The sequence below is a fragment of the Lottia gigantea genome, assembly GCF_000327385.1.
Source record: "Lottia gigantea unplaced genomic scaffold LOTGIsca_108, whole genome shotgun sequence".
Taxonomy (NCBI): Eukaryota; Metazoa; Mollusca; class Gastropoda; family Lottiidae; genus Lottia; species Lottia gigantea.
In genome coordinates, this window is record NW_008706957.1 from 295,890 (window position 1) to 311,007 (window position 15,118).

A 15,118-nucleotide genomic window follows, 5' to 3' on the forward strand; every position below is an offset into this window, starting at 1 on the left:
TGGTTGTGAAAATTTCTATAATGACATGGAAGCGATAACAGTCTTAACTTGCACGGTATTTCAATTGTAGACAACAAGAATTTCGATTTTATAACTTTGAATAGTGCTACTTGAGACAAACCTCCATTAGCAATATTATTGTAGACAAAATATTTTCAATAACCACCTTTTCTATGTAAAATAACCACTATGAAAGAAATAATTCTAAAAAGCACTTCTGATCACTGAAATTGAAACACACTTCTTTAAGCTAAGATTCCATATACGCCTCATGCGGATGCGTCATGCGGACATAAATGGCCCTTGCGGAACCGTCATATGTCAAATATGATTCCATATGTGCGTTAAACGTATGCGTTTTCTTTTGACGCACAAACTTCTAGACAGATAGATGCTTAGGAGATCTCCGCGCGGAAAGGCGCAGAAAGGCGTCCTCATGTGTCAAAAATTGCTACTCCCGGCATTTTTTTTTGGACGCATGACAGAGACCATATGCTTCCGCATATATGGAATCATACCCTCTTAAACCAACCATTTCGATTTTTAACGCATGACGGACGACGGATCAGCATGGCGCGTATATGGAATCTTAGCTTAATTAAAGCAACCATTCAAAGTACTATTCATCCTTCTAAATAATATTTTTCAGTAACCACCTTATTTTATGTAAAATAACCACCATGAAAGAAAGAAATCTTACTTTAAAGATTATGTGTGTTTAATGTTTAATCAGTCAATTTGTTTATTTAATTTTTAAACAAGACCCACAATGAACCAGCACAATTACAATATCAGACTCTTTATTGAACCTCCCTCAGTGAACCGCTACCACTATTCTTGTGACATTGTAAAATGTGGGAAACTAGGGGTCATTCAGTCTGAGTAATTTTATCATTCATTCAATCAATGGTTTCATACATTAACCATCATTCATAAATCATAATACATTTCATACTGAAAATTTTATTCTAAATGTTTTCTTTGAAAGTGAAATAGTGTTTAAAGTTGTTTACAGCAAGAGACCAGTTTTACCATAATATTTTGTGAAATAGATTGTAGCTGATTCTATAAGGGTGTTCGATCTTGACATCATTTGCTTGTTTACATAGAAGAAAACGGTAGTCATAATCCCTAATCAATTTGCAACATTCTGATTTTCAAGCAGACGTCTGTGGTTTCTGCAATTCCACTAACACTAAGGGTTTGACAACGTCAATAAACACGAAGCCCTTATACGATACAAGGATTTTTGGCAATTAATGATGTCATCAAACACTTAGCTTAGTGGAATTGCAGGAACTGCAGACATCTGAATGAACATTGAAATATTGATGCTATCATTGTCCCAGAGCCAGATACACATAAAAATTAATACACAATTTGACTGAAACAATATTTAACAACTCTATATTAAATTGTAAGAAAAAACTAGAGGACTGAATCCCTTAAAATCTAAGAGTCATTTGTCCAAGGAAAGAATAACTCAAGTCTAGGATTTTGAAGTATTGATATTGGCAAAGAAATGTTTACAAATTGCCAATAGTTTGTAACACTGTTCAAAGGCTTTTTAACACATACTAATCTGCTGATATACTTTCTTTTTCTTTCACCCTAATCGGTCAGTCATCATATTGATCATAGAGAAAATGACCAGTCTGAGCTTGAACATCATACTGAATGAATAGCCATTTAAGGTTACAATTTCAAAGATATCCATACATTTTGGGGAAATAATAAATTTCAGGACAAATTTTCATGTTTTGTAATATGCCAAGTAAATTTTTATGGTCAAAAAGTATAATTTCATAAATTTGCATCAAAGTTTCACGAGCATCATATGAAAATAGCAACATAAGAACATTTGATGCAATGCAATTTAAACACAGCAAGGGCAATAACTCAACTAATCCATCAATACCTAACATGTTTTAAAACTTAAGAGCAATAACTTAAAAACCAACACCTGATAATATCAGGTAATCAAATTAATCATTCATAAAATACTTCATCATCACATTTAGATGACAACCAATTAAAACTTCACTTCTTCAATTTTTGTATATTTTCAAAAGTTGAAAAGGAGTGTATGGCTGAAGGTTGAATATTTCATACTGGTGATTGTTACTGTACTGCTAAATATTTTTATTTAAAATCAAAGCTGCCAGTGGGTGTATATTACCTTGCCTGGCAAGCTATCTTTTTACGACATTTTGATTTTTGATTTTTTTAAATGGACATTCCACTTTTTTTGTGAGTGAAAAATCTAAAGAAATGTGGAAAATTTATGTATCTGAAAGTTTTAATTAAAAAAATCCAGCCATTAATATTTTAAGTCCAGAAATATTTCAAAACGTTAAGTATGGTTTTCAACTTGGTTAGACTTACTTGAAGCTGTTAGAAATCTACTGCACGGATTTGAGTAAAATAAACGCCTAATTGGTTTATGATTTTGTTTCCCATTTTTTTTTTAACATAAAAGCTGAATGCCCGTTTAACAATTTTGTAGTCATTCATTATCAAAGGTTGAAAAAAAAAATGCTTGCCTTGAATTAGTAAGGTGGACTAAATGGAAATATTCCAAATATAAGTAAATCTAAAGCACAAAAACATTATCTGGTTAACTCGGCATATACAACATTACGTATAAATTTTATAGTAAGATTTGTGTTATATTTTGAACTGCTGCATAAACAATGGTGGAATTGACGCACAAGTAAATAACAAACAACAGAGAATTTTCTCACCCAGCTACAAAATAAATATTTAAAATTCATTGCTTGCAGCTGACTGTCTCACTAGGACAGTTCCTAGATACTGTCATAATCATTAGGCCTGGTTTTGACCTCAGTTTTACCTGAATAATCACAATGATTTCAACACAAATAAAAAAAATGTCAGAAATCATTGAAACTGCAAGTGAAGAACTATAAGTGCATGATACAACAAGACCTTATCTAATTAGTAAGGCTGATTAACATTAACCATTTAAGATTAATTAAGATTAATCAGACATCAATCGCTTGCCTAGTAACAAATTAATAATTCAAAGAATAACTCTGAAAAAAGCTCAGAATCACATACTGATCTAACTAATGCTTTATGCATTGCTTAGGAAACGCTACTTCATAAATTAAATCACTTATCTACCTGTAAGACTGTAGGCATAGTAGACCACATTTTTCCCATTTTGCACATTTTTTTGAATGCCTCCAGCTATGGAATGAGCCAAATAAAAATCATAATTGTCAAAATAAAACTCATTAAGAAAAATGACATTAAAAGATTTTACCTTATACGTTATTGCCAGTTATTTCTTTTCTAAAATCAACCGTTGTCACCTACAAGCAATCCTTGTACTTTGTTGACAAAGTCTGATCTCGTTCGATCACTGAAGAATGAAATAATGAAAGGTAAACGCCCACTTCTTTCAATAAATTATACCTTGTTATCCAGACTTAATTCTAAACACTGTTAAAGACGAAAAGCGACTTGATAACCGAACACCACAAATCGCGACCGTGCTTGTGACGTCATGTCAACAAAGAAACAGAAGCGACATCTATCGGAGTAATAAAGTACTAGAAAAAAAATTTGCTTACATCGTAGATTATAGAAGTGTAGGTATTTCATGTCGTTTCTTTCAGAAATATCACAATTCCGACCCCCACTCCTAGGAGCTAACCATATCATAATCATTATTTTTATGGTGTGAATTAATGAGATTTCCATAAGTTGTTTTGATAAATATCGCATGTTATTTCCCGCCATATTTTGGACTCTTTTGTAATTAAAGGTAGGAAAAGATATCCATGTTTCCGACTACTTGTCTAACACTCCACAGTACTACGAATTTTCATTTGATCACTGTAATCTTTCTGATTTGTGGCTTAAACTCAGAAATAAACAGATAAGAAGAGTCAGTGAACGCTGGGCTACTCAAAATCTTAGATCTCGAATCAGTCACATTGTCTATCCAACAGATTTTGTAGACATGTCACATGATTAATTCTATAATAATGTGTGCTCAAGTTTACAATTTTATAATTTTATGAACGCAAAGATATTCTAAGACGAACAATTAACAATACTATTATGAGGCCAATATTCTCATTAAAATAATGGAAAAATCTTTTTACCTTTCTCAGACAACAACTAGTTCTATTAGTATTAGGCCTATTGAATTTCATATTTTATTTCAGAAAACAGGTTCAGGTAGAAAATTTGAGTTTGACTTTGCTGATAATTATTGGTATTGACAGACGCAAAAAAAATGAGTGATGTTCAGGAATATCCTGAAGTTTTTCAGGAGGTCAGAGGAGCCTTGGTAAGGATATTTCATTTTGAAATACTGCAAGCCATGTATTTTTTCTTTCTTGGTATTTTTTACTGTGCTGTAAATCCAATATTGTTAGTTAATAGAGGTTGAGATCTGACACCAGACTGACTTATACAAGAATGGCAGTGGGATTAGGATATTTTCACCTTGAAAAGGATTCTGAACCACAGCTCTCTATTTCCTAGCAAACAACAATCCACCTCAGTACTCACTGAGCAATACCACTGCCATTACATGATGGAAAGGAAAAGATTCATTGCACGATTCTAAACTATTTGACCCTTGGAAATTGAACAAAAAAGTAAGCTGTCCTTTCAAAATATATTTTTTGTCTTATAGAATCCTGGCAGACTGAAGTTACAGAGTAACAGTGTTACATTTAAAAACATAAAAACAGGCAAAGTCGACCAATATCAAGGTTCTGATATAGAGAAAGTTCATTGGTTAAAGAGAGCCAGAGGAAACTGTCTGAAAATGATTTTGAATAATGGTACCATTCACAGATATGATGGTTTTAGAGAATCAGTTAGTTCTGCTTTACTGTTACTTTTTTTGCTTAACGCCAAAGAATGTTCTGCTCAATAATGGGATTAAAAAAGTTTCGTAACTCATTATAAATACTCAATGACTAATTTGATCTTTGCAATTCAGTTTTCATGCTCTTTCAAGTCTTTCAGGAATAACTGGAACATTAGACAAAAAATCTGTGCAAGTAACCAAAATATAAGTTTTCTACAGCTGTCACATCAACATGTACAATGAAATCACAAGTAACAAATTTATTCAATGAATTATTGTATTCTGTTTTGGTACCATAGCTCTTTGTTTTGCAGGATTTTGATAAGTTATCATCATTTGTATCTAAATACTACAGCAGTGAATTAGAAAAAATTGATATGGCTTTAAAGGGCTGGAATTGGGGAAAGGCTGAATTTGTTGGTAAGTTTGTAACCGCCAACATTAAAATTTCTGTATTCAGCCTAATATCTGAAAACAAAAATGAAAGTGACAATTTGAATAAGTGTGATGATTAATTCTGATACATTATGAAATTAAGTTCTATCAACCAATAAAAGAAAAAAATATCCCACTAGATCCAGTTTAACTCAACAGGATACAGAAATCTTATTCACCTCTTGGTGCTGATTTTAAACCTAGTAGTGGGAAAAATTCTCAAAAAAAAAAAAAAAACATTTTCATATACTTCTTATTTCAGGTAATGGCCTAGATTTTAATATAGATAACAGTTTAGCCTTTGAAATACCACTAGGTAATGTTTCCCATTCTACTACGAGTAAGAATGAAGTCACATTAGAATTTCATCAGAATGATGACGCTGCAGTTTCTTTGACAGAATTAAGATTTCACATTCCGACTGACCCAACAAGTGAAACTGATGCTGTACAGGTAGGGTTAAATATAGCATATGTTAGATTAAAATTGAGTTGGGAATAACTGATCAATTGATAGGAATGATAGGTAAGTTGACCTGACCACATGGCAACTCAAAAATCACAATCACACATTTCAGATTCTGTTTAAATATTTTTAACTTTGTTTACTACTATAATAGTCGTTTTTTGGCGCACGATTCAATGAGGTAGATTAGCTATTTTGTGCATTTGTGAGCCAGGACGTTTAGGCTAATTGGTGCATTTGTAAGACAGTTTGTATTGCTGTATTTACAGGAATTCTATAAAAATGTAATATTGTATTTACAGGAATTTTATGATAATGTATTGCTGTATTTACAGGAATTCTATAATAGTGTAATATTGTATTTACAGGAATTCTATAATAATGTATTGTTGTATTTACAGGAATTCTATAATAATGTATTGTTGTATTTACAGGAATTCTATAATAATGTAATATTGTATTTACAGGAATTCTATAATAAAGTATTGTTGTATTTACAGGGATTCTATAATAATGTAATATTGTATTTACAGGAATTCTATAATAATGTATTGTTGTATTTACAGGAATTCTATAATAATGTAATATTGTATTTACAGGAATTCTATAATAATGTATTGTTGTATTTACAGGAATTCTATAATAATGTAATATTGTATTTACAGGAATTCTATAATAGTGTAATATTGTATTAACAGGAATTCTATAATAATGTATTGTTGTATTAACAGGAATTCTATAATAATGTATTGTTGTATTAACAGGAATTCTATAATAGTGTAATATTGTATTTACAGGAATTCTATAATAATGTATTGTTGTATTAACAGGAATTCTATAATAATGTAATATTGTATTTACAGGAATTCTATAATAATGTATTGTTGTATTAACAGGAATTCTATAATAATGTAATATTGTATTTACAGGAATTCTATAATAATGTAATGATGTATTAACAGGAATTCTATAATAAAGTAATATTGTATTTACAGGAATTCTATAATAATGTAATATTGTATTTACAGGAATTCTATAATAATGTATTGTTGTATTTACAGGAATTCTATAATAATGTATTAGCTAAAGCTGATATTATACAAGCTACTGGGGATGCTGTTGTTACATTTACGGAAGTCCAATGTCTTACTCCAAGGTAACTTCAATAGTTTATTGCATATTTATGGATAATTACAAAGTTTTTTGGATTTATCAGATTATATAAGGATCCTGTTATGTTATTTATGACACCAGGTATATCTACTGGCTCTTATTCGTAAATTCTCAAAAGTTTATGTTAATTCTAAGACGTAGTATCACTTTAAAACTATTTCCCTAACATCAATATTAAAAAATAGGATGTAAAACTCCATTTGTTTCATTTCTCAATATGATCTTTTATTTGAAAATTTCAGAGGTCGCTATGATATTAAACTCTATCCAACATTTCTACAACTTCATGGTAAAACATTTGATTATAAAGTACCCTATACTACAGTATTACGATTGTTTTTATTACCACATAAAGATGGTAGACAGATGTTTTTTGTGGTATGTATATTTGGTGTCTAGTAATACTATATAATATATAAATCTTCTACCTTTATTTAAAATTTATTTCTCAGCTTTTATAAGAGGTATTTGTTAACTGTATCATGCTAGATTCTGGACATGGGCATTTAAATATATGACATAGTCTCAACGAAAGAGTCGTCTTTTAACTTTCAAAAGCAGATAGTTATGAACACAAAATGATTTGAAGGCTAGAATTTCACCGGTGAGCTGTGAACACTATTACTGATTTGGAAAGCTGAAAAATTTCGTTTCTGAGACTAAAGTAAAACAGATGGTAAACCTGTCCCTTTCACAATATGGATCAAAATTTTTCTAGGTCTGAGATATTCCCAATTGCCGGGCTTTAATATGTGTTTTATGTGTTATATATTTTGAAATGATTATAGGTTAGTTTAGATCCACCTATAAAACAAGGTCAGACCAGATATCACTTTCTCATATTATTATTTAATAAAGAAGATGAGATGACTGTAGAACTGGGAATGACAGAGTAAGACATTTTATTTATCACTATTTCATTATTGTTGACTTTACTTGAGACCTGTCTTTAATGTACAATAATAATGTTTATTGACTAACAAATAATTCCGTGGAGTGATATATTGAATTTAGCAGTGGTCACTTTTCATTTTTTTTTTTTTAGTGGAATCTTATACTATTTTACGAATTTAATTGTAACATTTCAAAACCTATTAATGGAAGGCTACGTTTCCTAAGTTGGATCTTGCCTCAGTTTGGATTTTTTTGTATTTATAGAGAAGAATTAAAAGAAAAGTATGATGGTAAATTAACATCAGAAATGGTGGGTTTAGAATATGAAGTTGTTAGTAAAATATTTAAAGCTGTAACCAATAGAAAGATCACAGTACCTGGCTCTTTTCAAGGGTAAGAAATAGCAATATTCTCTTAATTGAAGTATTGAAATAACCAAACAGCTAAGTGACTTAGTAAATTTTAATTAAAAGAAGAGGTTGATGCTGAATGAAATCCTAGCACAAGTCTTGCATAAATTAGTAAATCACTTAGACCAAAAGCAAGCTAAGGGTTTTAGGCCATACCTGTTGTTAGTATAGCAATTAATGGACTCAAAAGGAGCCAGTGAAAGTGACTTGACTAATAAGTTGATGTGATGACATTTTTGAACATCTTGTACAACAAAACTCTAGTGTAGAACACCAAAACAATTATTTTCTGTTGAATGTACAATATTGATCAAATTTAGATTAAGACGCCTGAAGTCTGGTCCCTCTATGGTCATTTGCTTCTTATGAGTTGGTTAAAATGAGTTGGTTTGTGGTGAAATGTCAAATTTGCATGCCCAATAGAGATTGAGTCAATGTTTTGAAGTTGAATGTTTCAAATCCAATCTCTCTTTCTGCTTCCCTCAATCAAAACAGTTGCAGAATGGTATGACTCATTTTATTTTTAATCCAATTGATTTTCTTTATACAATTAATTTACTTGTAATTATTATCCTCTTATTTTTAGACAACAAGGTACACGTTGTGTCAGTTGTTCATATAAAGCAGCTACTGGTTTACTGTATCCATTAGAACGTGGTTTTATATTCGTACATAAACCACCACTACATATAAGATTTGATGAAATCAGCTGTGTTAACTTTGCTCGTGGTTCAGGAAATACCAGATCTTTTGATTTTGAAATAGAAACTCAGTCATCCAATGTTTATCATTTTGTTGGTATTGAAAAGTAAGTATATTCAAATGAGTTAACTTTCCTCCTATGCCTCAAGTCTGAAAATTCAGAGTAAAGCCCCATTTCAAACCCAGCTTTTCTGTATCCGAAAATATATCAAGCTTGTTGATTAATGAGCAATATTGAAGAAAGGTATCAGAGAAACTTGAAATATCCAGCGCATCATTGTGATTATCTAATTACTCCATGTTCTTGTAATCTTGTAACAAAACTTGGAATGCTTCTAAATATCTTAAAAAAAATCTCTTTAAATTCCTTCAATTATTCTGTTAATTGGTGACTTCACCATTCACTTGATGAAGTTTTACCTATGATATATTTTATATTTAGAGATGAATATGGAAAACTGTTTGATTTTGTAACTGGTAAAAAATTAAGAGTGAAAAATATTGACAAGAAGAAATCGGTTAGTCAAATATACAATTTTTTTATTGAAATATTTCCTAGGGTCAGACATTTTCTTTTCAATTTTTCTCATTGTTGGAGCAGTTGAGAGTAAGCACACTTAATTTTCAAAGTTGTCATAGTATAATTACAGTATCCAATGTTGATCTATCTTATTGCAGACAGTGTCATCAATATCAATATATAAGTTAGGACAGTGTCTAATATTGGTCTGATTTCAGACTGTTTTATATATCTAATTACAGAGAGTGTCTAGTACATTGATTTATTTAATTGCAGATTGTGATTTAGATTGTGATTATAAGAATGATTTATAATGTTGAAATATATAATTACAGTGTCTAATTGTGATCAATCTAATTTCAGACAGTGTCTAATTTTGATCAACCTAATTTCAGACGGCGTCTAATTTTGATCAACCTAATTTCAGACAGCGTCTAATTTTGATCAACCTTATTCAGACAGTGTCTAATTTTGATCAACCTTATTTCAGACAGTGTCTAATTTTGATCAATCTAATTTCAGACAGTGTCTAATTTTGATCAATCTAATTATTTATTTATTTATGTTATTTCCCATAGTGCCTGGGTTGATTTATATTTTGATCAATCTAATTTCAGACAGTGTCTAATTTTGATCAATCTAATTATTTATTTATTATATTATTACCCATAGTGCCTGGGTTGATTTATACAATTTCAGACAGTGTCTAATTTTGATTTATATAATTTCAGACAGTGTCTAATTTTGATTTATATAATTTCAGACAGTGTCTAATGTTGATCTATCTGGAAGTGATGAAGAAGGTGGTGATCATGATGCCTATCTAGAGAGAATGAAAGCTGAAGGTAAACAGAGAGATGATGGTGATGAAGATGATGAAACAGACAGCTCAGGTAATTGTTTTTTTTCTATTTAAAGAGGTTGATTACTTTTGAGAATCTAATGCATTTATGATTCCTCTGCAATTAAAGTGAAGACAGTTCAAGCATCCGGGCAGTTATTAACATTTTCTGTGCAAATATTGTTGATATGAAGCCCTGCTGCAATGTGAACACTCTTCCATCTCTAGAGTGACCTTTAAAAAATTTTAGTTTAGAAATTTCAGTTATAAAATTTTTGAAAAAAATTTCATGCTGTTGCTAAATACAAGAATACTAAGTAAACAAAAGGATTTGATATTGATGAAAAAAATTGGGTAGTCATATGATTGTATGGTATTTAATTGTAGATGAATCATTTAATCCTGGAGAAAGTGGTAGTGAAGTAGCTGAAGAGTAAGTAACTTTATATTTTAGTTTAACTGACATAAGACAATTTGTTTGGTATAAAATTTGAAGCCTTATTTAAATTTGGGAGGAAATAACTTTCATGACTTGTTGTTTGGATAATTATATTACTACATACTATGCTACAAACTGTGAACAGTGATGATCCTTTCTTCATCAGTTTTGAAAACTTGCAAATCAGTTTGGAACTTATGGCTTCAAAGATTTTTCCAATGACTTACGTCATGGCTGTTCTGTATTTAAGAATAGAAAACACCTGACTGTCTTTTCATTCCATTATGAAATATCCAGGGTATTTGACCTCATGAATTTGTCAGCTTGTGGTCTACCATTCGGATAAGTTATTCTTCATTATGATATATGATCCATTCCATTTCAGATATGACAGTAATCCACCTACCACAGATTCTGATGAGTCTGATAGTGATTCAGGGTCAGGATCAGCAGATTTAGCCGAGAAAAAAGTAAGACGAGAAAAGAAAGAAAAAGAACGAGCTGAGAAGAAAGCTAAGAAAGAGAAAGAAAAGAAGAAGAAATCAAAATCTGCCAAAACAGTGGTGCGTTTGATTTTACTTTTTGACAGACTTTACTGTAATAACGATGTGGTTAATTTCAATACGCTTTTGATTATATTTGCTAGTAAAAAAATGTTCAGAAAAATTGTAAGAAAATGTTGTGACTTCGGCCAATATTACTTACGTCAAACCTACTCGCTGTGTGGTACACAGGATGGCTATTTTAACTTAATAGTTGTGTTGACCCTTCCAACACTAGCGGCCGGCATACCTGCCAAACACTAACGCAATATATACCCGAGTAGCTGGTATACCGACCGTTGCTAAGTGACGGCATACAACGTTAACGTCATACGCTTTTACTTTCATTACTTTGAGTTCAGGGTATATGATGTTGTATTTCATTTACACTCAGGGTTCAAAGGGTTAAACATTTTATGGTACAAATTTTAGAATTTCATAATTTTTTCAATTTGTAGTCTGAAGGCGGTAGAAAGAGAAAGGAAAAAAAGAAGAGTAAGCGAGAGAAAGGTCAACCTAAACGACCTCAGTCTTCCTATTTCCTGTGGTTAAATGAACATCGTGAACAGATCAAAGAAGAAAATCCTGGTATATCTATTACTGATATCAGTAGGAAAGCTGGTGAAATGTGGAAAAAAGTGGATGACAAAACCGTAAGTACTTATGAAAATTTTTCAAAATATTGTATACTTTGGTATCTACAAACAAAATTTAGGAAGAAACAGGCATGATGACAACTTAAGTTCATGAGAATATTTTCTACAAGCTTGTTCAAGGTCAAACCTCTTGAAAAGCTGATTCATGGTCAAACCTCTTGGAATTGATCTTTCTGACTTACAGCTTTATATACTGAGAAAAGAGGACTTCATCAAGGTCATTAGACCTTCACACCTCAACAGAGATTAGAATCCACAACCACCATTTTTTCGGTGGTAAATACCAATGTTCTTATCAACCATTTTGAAAGAAAAAAAAAATGAAATGAATGGAGTTTTACGTCCTACTTTTCTGCACCATGTGGGCTAATGAAGACGGGCAACACCATGCAGGGTGCAATGAGGGAAATTTTGCAAGGACAGCAGCATTAGCCTGTTCTTTTTCGATTTCCAACTGTCAAGGGATCTTTAACGTGCTCAGCCTGTATAACACGGGGGCTCGGTTTATTGTCTGATCCGAACGACTAGCTAGTTAGTATCTAGTCTCAACCTTTGCCGGGATTGAACCCTGCAAACAATTTTGAAAGAAATGATCTAACAATAATTTATTACTTTTAGTTATTGCACTTGACCTTTTACCAAAAATATATGGTTGTTTGATTAATGATATATTTTGTAGAAATGGGATAAGTTAGCTGAAGAAGCTAAGAAAGATTATGTTAAAGCTATGGAAGAGTGGAATAATAGAGAGAGATCTGCTTCAGAGGGTAGTGATGATGAGAAAAAATCTCCGTAAGTCTCGAAGTTTTCATTGACTGTGATACATTCAATACCTCTCTTGATTACCGTGTTCACAGTTTACAGTGTTGTGAATTTCTCATTCGATATTGTATGATCCAAATTTGCAAAAAGTCAGAAATACCATTTTCACAGCAGGTATTGAATGCAGCATTATTTTCACATACTTAAGTTTTTCAATCATCTGAAATTACTAAAATCAATTTAAATTTAGTTTTATTATCTCATTTAACACTGTTGTGTTACTTTCATTAGCCCAGGGTGTGCACAAATATTGATTCAGTTCATGCTCTCATGCCCATTCTAAATTTCACTATTGATATGTTTCGCTTTGCAAAAATCAACAAGCTCCAATCAAATCTGCATTTTTGGTGGAAAATATATCTTTAATAAATTATTGTTTTTTTTCAGTAAAAAGAAAGAAAAGAAGAAAAAACCATCTTCATCACCAAGTAAGAAAGCCAGTGATACTCGAGCTGGTTCTGGTGGTGTTTATAAAAGTAAAGAATTTATTTCAAGTTCAGACTCATCTGGTGAAGATAAACCAGCTAAGAAGAAACTACGTAAAGATGGTAGCGAGAGTGAAAAGGAGGTCAGTTCAATTTGTTTACTAAAGTGGGGTTCGATTGGTCAGTTCTGAACAGGTTCTGTCTGTTCCTATTCTGCCCTCAATCGAACTGTATGGAAGCAAAATATGTTGCAATCAAAATGTTATTATACGTCTGGTTTATTCCATGAATCAGTCCTAGGGGTCACCCATCGATTGACCCCTTGGACTGTAGCAAGCAAGGCTGTACAAGAAAAAATATCCCCTTTTGAGCTCTGCCAATCATTCATATACAGTGTCATACTGATAAAAGTATGCATGTGCAGGAGAGTTCAATAGAAAGTTGAGGGGTGTCAAATAGATGACTAGTACACTTTATCTAGGCTTGACATCAAGGACAAGCTTCAGTGAAATGCACTTAAATACAAGTTTACTTATCAAACAACTCTGATAGTGCATCTAAATATTTTTGTCATTTATTGCTGTCGTGCAATATTGGGCTATTGACCAAAGTTTTTATCCATGGTTTAAGTTGGATATCATATGAGTACTGGTACCAAATAAAGACAAAATATGTCAGTAAATGTTCAAACTTTTGTTTGTTTCTTTTCCAGCTTCCATCAGAACCTGATGAAGCCACACCCAATACATCAGAAGATTCAGGACACTCTGGTAAAGATGGAAAATCAGGATCAGAATCAGATTAAACAATCAAATTGAACTTCTAGTGCTATCTTAATGACAATTTAACTATTAAATATTGTTGTTCACTTGTGAAGTATTACTCCAGCTCCAAGAAAAAATGTTGTATCTCTATGTTGTTGGATGATGAGTTGACATGGTGTTTATAAGAATAAGCATACCATGGTCATAGTAATTTGAGTTATGAAAGAAATTGTAGATAAATTTGACACTCTGGCAACTGTAGATTCTGAATCACTTTTTGTCAATACAAGATTGTAAGGAATACACCTTTTGTTCTCATCACAAAATCCCAGCATTGGGGAGGGAAGAAATATGATTGCTGTCAGTGTCATCAAAAAGATGAATGTTCAAGAAGGCCAACTTTAGACCCTTACTGAAGTGGTTGAATTAAATATAAAAATAAATATAAAAACTTAATTAAAATCAGAACAAAAGTTTGGTATCTTCAATTCGACTAGAAATAAGTTTTTTTTAACACTCCAGTCTACATCAATGCGTTTTTATGGAGGTTTTCTTTTCAATTCTCATTAAAATCATCTAAGTTGATTGAAATTCAGAAATTGCTAAAGGGATTTAGGTGAATTTTATTCTGAAAAGTGATCTGAAACTAACATCTATGAACAATTAGGGCCGTATGCAGCGCTCTTACCTTGACTAAAGATGAACTTTGGCTAAAGTCGAACTTTACAAAGTTAGGATTAAGGCTTTCATTTTCTACATTTGATAGTCAAATTTAAGCACGACTTTCGTAAAGATCGACCGGTACATACGTAAAGTTCGACTTAAGTCTAACTTTAGTCAAAGTTTAGGTAAAGTACAAGCGCTGCATATGGCCCTAAATATTGATTACTGAAGGTAAATTCAGACATTATTATAATTATATTTACTTCATGTTATAAAGATTAAAAATTCATTACAATGTTTTCTTGTTTATTGTTCATTTGTAAATAAATCATCATGTCTAATCTTGTGTTCTGTCTAATTCGTTCAACAACATTTGTTTCAAATTAAAAAAAATCCTTTTCTGAAAAGCAGCTTCGTATGTTAACTTTCATCTACCAACCAACAAAGCAAATTTAGAAAAATGATTTCAATCTTCGTGCTGGAACTATCTCAGCTGCTAAATAGAAACTGAA

General features: G+C 31.5%; 1 protein-coding gene across 1 annotated transcript; it reads left to right on the plus strand.

Annotated features, from left to right (window-relative positions):
- The first annotated feature begins 3,573 nt into the window (after nt 1–3,573).
- Nucleotides 3,574–14,947, plus strand: LOTGIDRAFT_207546 (hypothetical protein). The gene is made up of 18 exons (XM_009046877.1): nt 3,574–3,617; nt 4,200–4,324; nt 4,676–4,861; nt 5,170–5,275; nt 5,553–5,743; nt 6,817–6,911; nt 7,171–7,306; nt 7,717–7,820; nt 8,087–8,215; nt 8,819–9,040; nt 9,377–9,452; nt 10,218–10,347; nt 10,683–10,728; nt 11,120–11,297; nt 11,735–11,929; nt 12,612–12,724; nt 13,142–13,322; nt 13,892–14,947. The coding sequence occupies exons 2-18, from the start codon at nt 4,271–4,273 to the stop codon at nt 13,982–13,984; spliced, it is 2,235 nt and encodes a 744-aa protein (XP_009045125.1). The 5' UTR covers nt 3,574–3,617; nt 4,200–4,270; the 3' UTR covers nt 13,985–14,947.
- The last annotated feature ends 171 nt before the right edge of the window (nt 14,948–15,118 follow it).